At 38.5% G+C, this 14,858-nt stretch overlaps 1 protein-coding gene across 6 annotated transcripts in view; it reads right to left on the minus strand.

Annotated features, from left to right (window-relative positions):
* Window positions 1-3,422: 3,422 nt before the first annotated feature.
* PHKB (phosphorylase kinase regulatory subunit beta) overlaps window positions 3,423-14,858 on the minus strand; it is a 72,411-nt gene continuing 60,975 nt past the window's right edge. For all 6 annotated transcript variants that reach the window (XM_048316630.1, XM_048316628.1, XM_048316627.1 and 3 more), the window contains 6 exons: window positions 14,378-14,580; window positions 12,119-12,253; window positions 8,642-8,771; window positions 8,150-8,257; window positions 6,681-6,821; window positions 3,423-4,436 (listed from right to left, as the gene is read on the minus strand). In XM_048316630.1, the coding sequence (XP_048172587.1) occupies window positions 4,299-4,436; window positions 6,681-6,821; window positions 8,150-8,257; window positions 8,642-8,771; window positions 12,119-12,253; window positions 14,378-14,580 (855 nt within the window). In that variant the 3' untranslated portion in view covers window positions 3,423-4,298. The remainder of the gene's footprint in view (window positions 4,437-6,680; window positions 6,822-8,149; window positions 8,258-8,641; window positions 8,772-12,118; window positions 12,254-14,377; window positions 14,581-14,858) is intronic.

Genomic DNA, 14,858 nt, shown 5'->3' on the forward strand with positions numbered 1-14,858 from the left:
TTTCTTAGCAGAATAGTGTGATATGCAAGGTTTAGGTCTGTGGTACAGATATAAACCAACATGATGCCCTCTCTTCATACAGGCCCTTGCACCTGAGTGGATTTCCTGAAGTGCCAAGGCACAGAGACCTCTTTCTTTAGTTTCACTAATGTGAAAGTTAAGTAAGAAATGGTTCCTATGCATGATGTCACCCTTTCCCCCCTCTGTCTGGCCTCAACATTTCATCCCTAGAAACCTCAGCTATGGCATTCTGAAAAGGCTGTCTGAGCTTCCTGTCACTTGCCCATAAGAACAAGGCTCAGGTGAGATCAGTCCTTACTGTCTGGTGCTAGCAGGACCACCTGTTCCAAAGAGCATCTCTTGTCTCAGAAGGTTGTTATTTTATGAAATAAGAGTCTTAATTTTTGACCTGATCTGAAAAAAGTATCAATTATCTTGTATCTATTTAGGTGAAGAGGGGAGTTAATTCCTCTTTCCCCTTCCCTTGTCAGAAACATGCAGTGTTATGGAAGGTTACAGAAAGAACCCTTGCAAGCCTTTAGGATTCATGAAAGACCCACCACATGTAGACTTTTATATTCCTTGTATCTGGTTTTTTCTGCATTTGTTTTTGTTCCAGTTCCTGCTAATGTGCAAAAGGAAAAGCATGTCCTGGTGGAGAAAATACCATTTATAGTTCCTAATGGCAGAGTGCTACATGGGTAAATGAAAAGAATGCAACTTCCTTATTCCAGTCCCACAAAACAAACACAAAGGGGAAATCCTTTAAGTTCTCTCTAGTTAAGATCTGAGCTGAGTTTCTTTCTTACCTTCTCCCCATACTCTCACACACAACCCATGACTTGAACTGAGTGAAAGGAGCAGAGGTAAGTATGGACAGTGGATAGAACCCTGCACGTTTCCTTTGGGCTCTCAGCATGTTTTCCACCACTGTTGCATTTGTGTTTATAGCACAGCAAAGATTTTCTTGCTCATTTAATTTTCCCTTCCCATGCTGCAAGGCTTAGTTCATTAGCTTAAAAGACGGTCACGCTTCTGGAGAACAGAATATATTTGGCAGGGGGTTTGTGGATAGTAATTATCTAAAAATTCAATCAAGCCATTTTTTTGATTGATTTTTGGGATGAGATATACAGGCTTCAGTGGAATTAATTGCATCCTAGTATTTTTTTAATTAATGTTTTAAGCATCAGATTGCCCCACTGCTCCCACTTCCTTTGGTACATTTATTTTTTTCCTCTTACCAACTACATAAAAAGTCCCTTCTAGGTATATACTCTGACTGTATGATTTTTTTTATTAACCATGTCTTCCACCTACAGTGATATTAGTATTGTAACACCCATGTAGCTGAAAGGGATTTTTATGGAAGGATAATTTTCAGTCTTAAAAATGCCACTGGCCAAGCAGGTAGACCTTCTTGAAAACTGCAGAAGGTACAGAAACATAAAATAACAGTTATTGTGAATGATGACCATTTCTTAAGGAACTTATTTTCATGGCATGAACTCAATGTATAAGGCTTAAAGGAAGTATTTTAAATAGCAGAGAAAACAAAAAATAGGAGACCTAAATTACAAAAGCAGAATGGTATTATGACAGTAATCCTAAAGCTACTGTTATCTGACACTGCTTGTTGATGGACCTTGATGAGAAAATGTTGTTCAGAAAAATGCCCCATCAGTGCTGTGATACCATCACATGCCCTGCTCCAGGACTTGAGCTAAAAAAACCCCTGTTCAGATCTGCATCTCTTAGTACATTTTCTGCTGTGGTGGATTAGAAAGTAATGAAGAGGATTTCTCAGAAACTGAATTATTATTAACCTAGTTGTGCATTTTTTTTCTATATCTGTTCTGTATCACTCACACAGACTGATGTGTAAGATAATAAGACTGAAAATGCATGTGGAGGAAAGCAACAAAGCCAACAGCAAAAATGCCAAGAAAGCCTTGAAATGCCTGTGTCAACTTCTTCCCTCCTGAATTCTCCTGAGGACTAGGGCAGTCTGAAATGTCTGATGCACTGGGAACATGACACCTATTAAGTGGCACAGGAATCCAGTGTGAAGATAATGGTTTTGGTAAAATTGAAAGTGACTGAGTTTGGGGGTGGAGGGGGGGGTGGGGTTATGTGTATTTACATCAGGAGTTGACACTGGAGGTTGGTATTTCCCCTTTTTCTAATAGCACAGGAAAAATGTTTTTATAAAGCTGTAATTTAAAAGGCAACACTCTGTGAGAGCCATTTGTGTCAAGCTCCTCTATCTTACTCCTACTTCACCCTAAGAAAAATTAATGGTATTGTCCCTCCAGACTCAAGAACCTTTTTCAGAGAATGTGAACTCTGCTGGATTTTGGTATCTTCATCTTCTAATTTATCCTTATTTTGTAGCAGCTGAAAAATTGTCCCAATCATAATTTCATAAACCACATGTTCAAGGCTATAAAGGAAAACAGGAACAGTTTGCATGGATTTTCATTCCAGAGTTGTATAAGAGTAAGTGGTTACTGGCATTTTCATTCCTTTGCAGTTCTAAAGTTCAGACCAAGATCAGCAAACCTGAGGCTTACCAATAACTGAGGTGCTAATTGAGTAAGAGCAAGAGAGAAGGAGAAAGTAGTGGTAAGAATTAAAGTGAGTTACACTTTAAATCGTAAGCAATTGCAAAACCAAAACCAGAGCTACTGTCAAAGAAACTGCCAGTGCTCCTGGAGTAATGTGTAGATTCTGTATGTAAAGGATTGTTTCCTTTCAATAGCATTTACAGTTTATAGACAAGAATTATATTCTGTATTTGGATGGCAAGAGATACATCCATTTCCAATATTATTGTTAAAACCCACTAGAAACAGAGATCTTCCTACTCATGTTATCACTGAGCCATGGCCAGCTGCAGGCAACACTTAACAAAAGGGCAAGTGGAATCTATTGCAGCTGCTAACTCCTCGGGCAATAATGCAGTAAAAAACCCAAGGCCACGGATTGTTTGAAGGAGTGGCTCAGCCACTGTTCTGTGCTGCTGAACTGTCCCCACCTTGCTGGAGTCAGGGCAGTGCTGCAGCCAGCACTGGACTGCTCCAGGACAAACACTCCGCAGGCTGGGCCCACGCCCGAGCGCCTGGGGCTGTCCTCTGGATCGGCATCCCTGTCCCCCTGCTTGCAAAGATAAATGTGTTACAGCAAGGGGAGCAGCAGGACCACTGGCTTTGCCCTCTAACAGCACCTGCCTTTGACATCAGCATGGCAATAAATCAGTCACAGCTGAGCTGCAGCTCCTCACTATCAGTTTAATTAGGAAATCGTTTAAAGACCTGTTCTAGAACTTTAGTATGTTTTGTGCTGCTAAAAGAGGCATTTCTGTGATTCAAGGTGGTTGCAATAGCAGGTCAAAGGTTGCCCTTAAAGTCAGCAGGAGTCTCTTTGCATGTCACTTAAAGTATTTTTATTTACGGGGTTTTTTTACAAGCATTTGCTTTTTATTATTTTCACCAAAATAAAGCATAGAGCATATAGTGTTTTCACACATTCAGGAAATAAATAAGTATATCTTGAATTCTTTAATGCCATGATACCATATGTAATACAAAGTTATTTCTTCATTGATTTTAATTTTAAATACAGCTTATTTGCCCTTTTTTTAAAAACAAAGTTTGATTGTGTTACCATACATTTCCCTTGTTAACTTATAGATGTTTAAATAACAACTGGGAAAATACAGTGATGTGTATTGCTAGAGATAAAAAATTGCTCTATTAGGATGAAACCTGTATATCAAGTTATCAACTGATAAATTTAAAAAACCCAACACATTAAATGAATGCTGTCACTTGAACTGATAAAGAAAACCTTAAGAGAATAACAAATACTTCCCCTCCAATTTGTTTGTAGAATAATAAGAAAATAATCCAGTTTTTGTATTTCTACACTGATTGGTATGCATGTTAATTTATCTTCTACTTGTTTGCAACTATAAATGAATAGAGGTATAAAGACAAAATCTCATAATGCCATTCCCTTGAATTTACCAGCTACAGTAAATGCATAATTTCATAAATACATTCCCATTCAACTTAAACACTACAGGACTAACTTCATGTGCTCAGTTTCATGCTGCATAGTTGAGAAAGGAAAAAATCTGGTGGCACTTGGTATCTTTAATGGCACTTCTTTCAGCAAAGGGTAGGATGCGTTTGTGTCACTAGCCAGGGCTACCCCTCAAAACAGTACCCTAAGTATACTTGAAAAATACATAGAACACTAAGTAAAACAGCAATTCCTGTGTTGTGTGCCAAGCTTTAGCTAATGGTACAAGGATCATCGTTGGTTGATTTCATTTCCCCTTCCAGCAGCAAAGTGATCACAGCCTTGCTCAAGTAGCTGCACGTTCCCTTTTTTCCAAGTGGGTGGGTGTTGTAGAATGCAGTCATGTCACTCTGCAGAGAGGGAAAGGAGGCTGCCATTAGTGTGAATGTGGAAAGCAGCCAAACCCAGAGAAACAAGAACAAAATCAAATATGTTAAAAATGCAAATGTGTTTTTTGGACTCTAAAACTAGAGAAAAATTCTGCTCAATTTTCAGAATTCTCCCATATGTACTTACCTGCATCTACTTTCCCACTGAGTTTTCCAGGACTGCACAGATACCACCTTCTTAACATTTTTTAAAATGTCATAGCTGACAGAGAACAACTGCTCTCCTAAAACATGCAGCTGGGTGATGCCTGTGTGGTAGAATGGTGAGCCAGGGCCTTGGGTGTACACGAGGTGTAAACTGACTGAAGATTTATTCAGAAGGAAAAAATCCAAGATCCAAACCACAGGTAGCACATGAAGTCATTCATTAATCAGATCACCAAAATAGGTGTCCTTCACTGAACACCTGTTTTTCACAGTTAGTGACATTAAAACACCTGCTTACTCTCAAATTATGTACTAGCTGCTCTAAAAAAGGTTCAATGCTTTAATTCAGGAAATTGATTACTTTTATTAAATCAAGGGCAGAGATTGTATGGAGAAAATACAAGACTTCTGTAGCTTTAGGGTGTGTCTAAACGTACTAGAATAAATAATTTTGATATTTATTACATATTAACAGGGAATTAACAAAGTTCAGAATATTTGCAAGTCAGTTAATAGAAGACCATAGTTCAGACAACTGAGGAATTTTTAGCAGTGTTAGGAAACCTTGAGACAGAACACCCTAAGAACAATCCCAGACAGGGTTACAGTTAACTGCCAGCAGAATCCATCTGGGAATAGGGGAGAGTCAGGTGCCAGAAAATTTTAATGCAAGGAGCTGAATTTCCAACAACAATCTTAAATACTATTCACAACTCTAAACTGGGGGCTCTTTCTAAGAGATAAAAAGGCATTATTCTAAGTAGGTCTGGGCTTGGAGAAAAAAAATTCATCACTTCAATAGAGGCTAGGGCAGCACCAGTAAAAACTGGGGCTTGCATGGAACTTTCCTTTCTGTTTCTAGCCATTGGGGATTTGCAGCTTGTCACAGAAGTCAGTAGGAAATTCCAGATGCTGTGTGGAGCTGGCACTTGAGAGCCATTTGTGCAGCTGATGGGTGGTTTTGCTACGGCCACAGAGTCACTACCCTCCAACATGGACCAAAAGGATCATAATTTCAAGAAAATTGTGTTCTTTTCTAAACAAAGGTAGTTTGAAATTGACACATTGCTGGGGCTGGGTATTTGGCTTGCTTTCAAATTGTAGTACAAAAAATGAGTGGCAAAAAAAGTGAACATTGAAACATTTGAAAGAGTTCTTAAGCAGCACATCCTTCCTCATCTTTTAAAGGAGCTAAATTCAGCAAGAGGAAGGGCTGGTGCATGTCAATGAATGAATCAATAGATTCTTCAGAGCTAGCACAGATGACTTCAAATATATTGTGCACAATAAAATGCCAGCTGGAGTGAGGAAGATCATCCTCAGTAGATCTGGGACTTGGCTCACTGCTTTACTCCTATCTTCTCCTTCAACCAGTCCAATAAACCTGGCTTTATTACAGAATTTCAGAGCTTTGAGGCACCAAAACTTGCAGTGAGAATATTTAGAGATCTTTAAAGCATAAAACCTATAATTCTAGTCAAGTAAATATTAAAAGCCTTTATTCCTTTATTTGAATTTTAACCAAAAGTTTGCCAGATCATGAATGCAACTCTAGCAGAAAAATCAGTAACTAAGAACAGTTCTGTATTGCAAGTTCTTACTTGAATATTGTCAATATGACTCCTTTGGTTATTAAAGTTTTCTTAGTCTCTGTGTACATAAGATCCTCAGTTCACACTTCCTTGCTGAGCTTTAGTTTTTTTCTTTTATTTTGTTATTTTTAACTCTTCTCAGTTCTAGTGTCCTTCCTAATGAATTCTTTCCCCTTTGAGGATAACTCTTCCAGCTTTACTGAGACTCCACTGCAGAGCCATGGAACACTGAGTATTCTCTTTACCATAACATTTTGAATTTACAACTCAGCAGTAAAGTGCACCTCTTTCATCTCTGCTTAGAGGCTCTTTGCAGACCTAGGCAGCACTTGGATATATTAATTTCTTGTTTGTGTTCCATTCTGAACTTCTATCAATTGCTTTTTACTCTGAACTGCATGGAATTAACACTTAGAACTAACTTCAATAAGAATGGTAAATTCTGTAACAGCAATATTTCACTCACTTGATTTTCAGCTCCCTTTGGACTGCTGTGATCTTTCTGAAAGTCATGAAATGCTTCTTGCACCACTTTGTCCAAGTCCACTTTGTCCTGGAACTCTAGTTCAGGATTTCTCTCCAAAATAACAGATATAACCATCAGCAACTAGAAGGCAGAAAAAGATTGTAAGACTTTAAATTTCATTTTTTAGAATTCAGGTTACATAATAGCACTGCTAGTAATTGCATATGCCTCTTTGAAGCAGGAAGCCATTTAATAATGGCACAGGTAATAGTGCACAGATAATAGAATTCTGACTTTGATAAAAGAATCACTGGAAAAGCAGGCTTTTATAAAGGTTACAATTGCTGGTGACTGCCTATGTAAGGGCACAGTGTAAATGATTGACATTAACATCTAACTTGGCTGGGAGCCAGGGAAGTTATTTTCCATTTTCTTCAGTTCACTGTGTGGCTGCACAAATGCTGGTGCTCGGTGGAGAGAGTGAAAAGCAGCAAACACTGAACCTCAGCAGTTGGTCTTCTGAGGCATAATCACAGATGGTAACATTCTGTTATGACAAAGTTTATAAAAACCAAAGACAACAGTGAGCAGTAAAGCCTCTGTTCATCAGAATTTACATTCCTTATATCTAAAATGGCTTTAAAATAGGAAGGTGAACATGATGAGTGTTCTGTTGTAGTATCTACAGGTAGGCAGTGGAGTTTGCTCTGGCCACCTTGGGCTTGGTAACTTGGTAATCTTTCAGCAAAAACGGGGGCTGTTCCTGCAACCAGCCTGACCATGAGCTGTTAGCCAGAATTGAGAAGGGTTTGATGTTCCTGGGGAGGAGCACTCACAAGCACCAGGGACACGGACTTGGGGACTAACAATGAATGCTGCAATGAATAGACAGCACAGATGCCAGCAACGGTGCAGCTGCTCCTGATCTGTTCTAAAAGCAAACATTATATGCAGTGGTGGGGAAGGATTTAAACAGCCTCTTGCTTTACTGTTAGGATGAGGAACACAAGGAAATGGGAAGGTGGCTGATTCAGTAGTGTAAAGCTACTTACATCAGCTACTAGACAGCTAAAAGCTACTAGACAGCCTCAGCAAAAAGGGAAAGAAGAACCCTTCAGAAGGCAAACTGGTTATTTTAGAGCAGTTTTCCTTAGATCTAGAAAATTGTTAGGAAAAGGCTAAGGACTTGAAGGAAAGCTACTTCAGAATTATTAGATTTTTACCTTCTCTGACCTAATTATATTGGTACTGTCATTAATATTTGCCAAAGGGGAAGAACATCACAAACTTGCTCTATTCTGAACATGTAACAGGAACCTGGTTACTCATAAGCAATCGATGGAGAAACCACTGAAGCGAGTGTTTATATGGACAATGCTATTTCTTCAAATACATTAATCTGTTTTTTTGTTTTAGGCTGTAACATGCTAAGGCACATTATAAAATGTCATTAATTATTGGCCACAGACCTCTACGATGATCTGCCTGTATTGTGGCTGGTCGATGTTTTGCAGCATATCTTCAACCAGGAGGGAAAAATTCATTTCATACATCGTCATATCCGATAAGGTTGGTTGCTGAAAAACAAGTAATACTTTTATTCAAAGACCACATGCATTAAATCAAAACCACCCTGCAGCAGAGTCTACTTGCCTGTTGAACAGATAATACTCAACTAAGATATAATAACTGCTGTAGGATCAAAAAGGGAGCATATTTCAGAGTCCATGACTTGGAAAGAATCTTTTACACTTACGGTTTTATAAATGTGGTTTAAGAGAAATAGTTTGTTTTTATTCTATTCTAATTGTATTTTACTCCAAATAAAAAAGAAAACTTGAAAATACATTTTTTTCCCCCACTTAACAAGTTACTCTAAGTAAAAATAACCATTAATGATAAAGCATTTCACCATTATTGTCAGGTGGAACAGCAATACCTGAGACTCTGTGCTGGTTTACCTGGGGCAAGAATCTCCCTGCCACGATTAAGCCATTGGGGGTTCTCTCCAGGATCTGCCACACGCGATCGTAGAAGCCGGCGGGAGTTCTGTTCAGGGAGCCATCCAGCTGCCTCCTGTTCAGCCAGCTCCTGTGGGCACACAGGGACAGCCTCAGCAAACCTGGCACTGCAAAGCCCCGGCCTGGGAGCAGGCAGGTGAGCAGTGACCCCAAAGCCATCTCCTGCTGCACTCACAGCACAGGTTGTGCTCCCTGCTGAGGTGCACCCTAAAGCAAACACAAGGGCTCAGCATGCAGAGATCACCACGGCACCCTTGGGGGTGTCTGTGCTTTATGGAACTGCAGAAAAACCAGCAACTGTGAAATCCATCCAGTGCAGGTCAGTAACGGTAGCAGATCAAACTCATCAGGTCTAATCATATTAGAAAAATGCATTTCAGCAGAATTGTTGAAGGCAGGGGTTGTTCCTGATGGTCTGTAGAAAACAAGTGGCCTGCAAATTTAGAAAATTCAACAGAATGCTTTTGTTAAACTAAGGCTTTGAACAAACTGAGTTATATTCTTCATGAATCACAAATCCTGTTTGCCTTCAGAAGCATACTGTCCCCAACCTTTTTCTTTTTTACTTAAAACTATGAAGTCTGGAATTTAATTTTCATGGTTTTTTCTTCTCAGTGTTACTATAGGAATGGGGCTTTAGCCAAAATGTTTAAGACACCAGCAATGGAACTTGACAAAGTGGCATCCATGGGTATGATTTAATTGGTGGATTCACAAGACAGATTTAAGTTTTGTGTGGCAGTCCTGCATGTATTTGACAGAGAAGACTTCCTGAAGTTACTTAGTCCTTACTTGCTTTTTGAATTTTAAGTAGAAAAATAAACACACACATTATTTTTTAGAAAAACTACAATTAAATTACTGCTTTGCAACATGCCTTTCTATATTTCTAAGACCTGGTTCTGGTAGGCTGCTTGAAAAGAAAAAAAAAAAAAAAAGAAAAAAAAAAAAAAAAAGGAAAAAAAAAAAAAGGAAATTCCCAGATCAACTTTAACAATATTGCTTTGCAGAACTTTTGTAGCCTAGCTCAAATTAATTCAGCACTAGTAAGTTTGGAATTTTAGTTTTTGCTCCATTTGTATTGGTAGATTAACATGACACGTTTAGAATAAAATTACTTGTTTGCAAAATTACCTGTTCCTGCAGCCACCAGTGTGCTTGATGAAATTACTAAAATACCTTGCATTAAAAAACCCTTACTCTTAAATACTGGAGAGAAATTGTGAGAATTCCTTCTGAGATACAACCAGTAAAGAGAACGCTAATTCTGACAACTCCATGCATGGTTTCACACTTAAGTTTCTTAGTGTGTCTTGGTTTGGCTTTTTCTGTTGGGTTTTTTTTTTAAGAAAAAAAAGGAAAAAAGTTATCACTAAGTGGTGTGTTTTCTGAACAAGTTTGAGCTCTAGGTAATTGGGATACACTTTCTCAGAACAAAGGAGATGTTTAAAGTTAATACGATAAAGCCAGGGTTGACCCAACATACAGTGGGGCTTTTTTTCTGTATAACTGTACTGGATAAACATGACAAGTTAAGGAAAAGTGTCTCATAAATCACTTCTCAGCTCAACTACCAAAAAGTTGTGTCTACTATGACAGTTTCATCCTATTGTCTGCACAGCTCTGTCCTTGGATTAGGACAAGAAAACTTCCATAAAAGCAAAAAGTCAGGTGGTGTGATAAAATAACAAGTTGTTTTCTTAATACAAAAAAATATGTATTTGAAGATGACGAAATGCTCTGACCCATCTACATTAATAGAGTAAGGAAGAGAGTCCTGCAAACTGAATAAGTAAAGTGAGTTTTATAACTGTTTGGACCATTAAAAGAACAATGCTCCATTTAAAAAGGGTTACTTGCAATCTTGTGACCTACATAAATAGATTAAAAAGTGTAATCTGTAGAGTCTTGTGCTTGCAAAAATTTTACCCTCTGTGAAAACCTGGAGAGAGGTGAGTTGTGGAGAGACTGTTAGGGAGGTAAATAGACCATTAGCCCTTGCTGTATGACAAATTAACTGGCAGTGAGATACGGTATCACATTAGCAGAGATTTTTCTTCCTAAAAAAAAAAGAAAATCACAAGAGTAGGAAAAGAAAAAAAAAAAAAAATATTTTGTACTTCCTGGCAGGAAGAGAACTTTTAAAAACAAGTCACTAATGGGCAAGGAAAAATGAGTTAGTAATACTGTACAGGAAGAAGTTAGAAAAGAAGTCAAAAGATTGAAAGTTTTGAAGGATATGCTGGCGAGCTTTTGTACTCAGATAACCCAAAAAAGAATCCTCATCCTCAGAAAATCAACCCAAGTGCCCTTCAGTGACCTACCCATCACGTGTTACAGGAATCAAAAGCAGCAGCTGCTGTGGCAACTCAGGTAAGATCTCTGATGAAGGATGGTGCCTGAATTGCTTACTGAGATTGACCAAACTGTTTCCTAAAGAGCATTAATATTTAACGGGAAATGCTGCAGAGGGGTTGTTCTGCTATGGTTTTACAGGACAATGTCAGCACCAACACGAGCAGAGACAGCAACTAAACAGCAAGCACTGATAAGCACAAACAAGACTCTGAAAAGCATCTGGGAGATACAGACCAGAGCCAGTGGGGCTGAGAGATGAGGCACCAATTTAAGGAGGTTGTTTCTCAGGGATTATAGATTGGGGAAAAACACAGGTGTGTTTTGAATGAAGCAGGAGCATAAGCAGCAGGATGTGTGGTGTAATTCCTCTTTGTTGAGAGAAAAGACCCATCATCCATTCAGTCAAGGACTATGGAAATTACCAGCAATATCATGTGCCAAAGTTGAACTTAACTTGAAGTAAAACCAAGAGGAAGAGTTTTAACTTCACTCTTATCCATACAGTTAAATGGAAATATTGCAATTTTAACTTTTGTCTTGCATACTTTGTATCACAATGAATGTTCTTTTTGGCAGCTGGTTACAGCTCAGAGAAAAGATTCCAAGTTTCAGGCAGTACCACTATCTTCTAAGAATTCTAGAGAACATCTGCTCTTATTCATATAATAACCTAGAAGAAAGAGGGCACTGAACAGCAGACAAACTGTTCTTACAAGTTACTTAAGTAGAGGTATTGGGTAATTTTTGGCTCCTTTCCCCACATCAAAGAGTGTAATGGTTCACATTATAGCAGACAGATCTCTTCTCTGTGGCAGTAAAGAGACTTCCACATAGATAGAGCTGAAAAGGGAATATGCAATAGAAAAGAAACAATTCTAGAACCTGGCCCCATGTGAAAGAATGAAAAAGTGCATTTTTTGCTACCATCCCTTGAATAATTACATAACTGATTACAGATGCGTGGTGATTTCAGGTGCACACAAAGTAGTTCAGGAATGAAATGTACTTGAACAGAAGTTTCTGAATAAAAACAGGAGCCACAACCCCACAGCTCATTACCTGCCCGGCTGCTGAGGCTGAAGAATATCCAGCAGAAGCTGCTTCACCTCACTGGGGGACATCTGGTACAAGTCCTTGGCTGGCATATCCCCAGCACGGATTTTGAGTTCATACTGCATAGCATGGATAATCCATCTACATAAGGGGAGGAATATATTTATTCATTAAATACAAAGTTTCCAAATAGGAAAAATTAGTCTAATAAAACAGCTCATAAGAATTCCACACAATCCTGCCATTTGGCTGTCAGGACATGCATAAAATACCAGACAAATATTCTCCTACTCTTCCTGTTTGATTGGAACATGATACAAGCTGAAAGGGATAATGCACAGATTTTAAGAAATGTGTTGTGAAGCATGTTTTCCATAGAGAAAATTGATTGGACTACATTCCCTATATCCCATGTTCATTAAGACAAACATTTACCTGCCTTTTGATGTTAAAATTCCTGCTCAGAATTATGCTCTGACAATATATGCATTTTGCTGATGAGTTTTAAAAAGCCATAAAATTTACAATATTTTACATTTAAAAAGACTTCAGGGCTTATGTCTACTTTTAGCCTTTGAAATTCCTTTTTGCAGTCTATCACGCTTTGTTTTTCTGCTTCTTTTTTAAAGAAAATTTGATTCAATAAAAATATAGCAACAGTGAAGATTTTTAGCTTTAGGTATCAAAGAGGCAGAACTTGGCAAAGTGGTGAAGGGAAATGCCGAGTTTTATTGTGCACATTATGTAAAACCAGTGCTCCAGCCTCTGATGCAGTATCAAAGATGAAATAACGTACAGATACACCTGAAGCCAGATAAGCACAGAGCTCAGCCTCTTACCCTCTACACTGGTTCAGTTCAAGTAGGCATTACCAACAAAAGGCAATGTAACTGTTTTTATTTCAAATAGTCCATAACACCTGATCAAGGCTTGGTTACGTCAGAGCCTTTCTGTGTTTATCTGAAAATGCAGTGTATTCTTAAGAGATTTAGGCTGTCATCTCTATAGCCACATTCTGTGGTCATTTAACTATTTAGCCAACAAGGTGCAGAATGTTTTTGCTTATATAAGCAAGTTATTTCTTCTCTAAGGAATTCTTAGTAACTACACAGAATTTGGACATGTCTGGCCAGCTGATTCAGTGTTGGTTAACATTTGAGGTTTCAAATGCATTGGACGTGCAAGATACCAGGGAGTGTTAAGCAATATGGGCCCATCACATTATGCAGAACATAGTACTTTCATTTATTTTAGCGGGTGAATAGAGTCCTTCTCTTGTTACTAAGATTAACAACACAACTGGCTCAGGAATTCTTTCCCCACTCATGACTCAAATGTGTCTGTGTCCCTTGCTGGTATTTTCTCTTTGCAGTGGCCTACAAGCCACACCAAAGTCAAGACTGGACCTTCTGCTGAGCTCTTCACTGATAAGAGGTGAATTCAAGTCAGTTGGCTGGGAGTTTTTACAGTAATAGGGCTGTCAGAAACTTGATCTATTTCAGCATGAAACCCTGAAAACAAATCAATAACAAGACACTAAATCAAATCATTATCAAACTGGAACGGCTTTTCTGTGAGAAGGTTAATTTTGCTCACTGGAGTGGGTGATAACACTGAAATAAAGGAAATTGAATCTCTAGCATTAACCTTGGGAGAAAAAAAAAACCTGCGAAAAGGATTAGCTACAGAGAATAAGGAAGGGGAGGAAAGAGGAGTAACGTGGATCTGTAGAGAGGACAGAAAAGCATTTAAGTGCAAAAGGATAGATGTACTTCCAGTTAAACGTAATATAGGCAATTTTTGGTTTTATGATGACTGGAATGTACTGCTAAAGAAGATATATGAATCTTGTGTGCTAGAAAAAAGGCTGCTGGTATCTACCTCCAGTGCTGAAATGTTACATGTTTATGGAAAAAAATATGGAAGATGAAAGACTTAAGTTCTGATTCTAAAGCATGCTCACTGATTCTGTAAATCTCAGTCAGTAGCACCTGGCCTCTTCAAAGAAGTGCTTATTCAAATGCATTTCTCCTCCTAAATGTGAAAAATTAATTAACTTCTGTGGGTAGCAAAGTAAATGCAGATACCATGGAATGTGACAACATTCCAGCACAGCGTCGTTGTAGGTCACCTTGCCAAAGAACTAAATAGAACAGGTGGGAGCTAAATGATGTTTTAACCTCGATTCAAGTTTGTGGTTCTCTGAAGTCTGTACATTGCCCTGCAATACCAGCAGTAATAAAGAAGAGCAGATACTTTACTGACCCAATGCGTATCTTCAGCATTCCACTGAACAATTCTGGGGAATTTGAGATGATCCAGCCAATATGGATGACAAGTTCCTGCTGCACCACAGCTTCTCTTTCATCTTGTAATTGGCATTTTTCATAGATGATGTTCTTAATCACTGCTGGTGATAAGGGGTTAGAAATAACTGCTTCCTCCTGGCCAAAAGCTCCCAGTGTCACCTGTGGTACAGTGAAAACAGTTCAGAAAATAGGGACAGGAACAAAAGCTCTGCAAAGCAATTCAGAAACTAAACTGCATCAACTCTGCCTTGCTTGTTAACAATTTCACAATACAAGGGTAATTTTACGCCAATGGCTGATGCTTGTTAATACTATTAATTGGATGCTATTGAAGTAATAAACTTCACTAACAACCGCAGTGAATATGGAACATACTTTTCCAAATTAAAATACCAAGTACAAGACCATTGCTTTGGTTATAATCAGGACTGTACATT

Source organism: Corvus hawaiiensis, chromosome 12, assembly GCF_020740725.1.
Source record: "Corvus hawaiiensis isolate bCorHaw1 chromosome 12, bCorHaw1.pri.cur, whole genome shotgun sequence".
Classification (NCBI taxonomy): domain Eukaryota; kingdom Metazoa; phylum Chordata; class Aves; order Passeriformes; family Corvidae; genus Corvus; species Corvus hawaiiensis.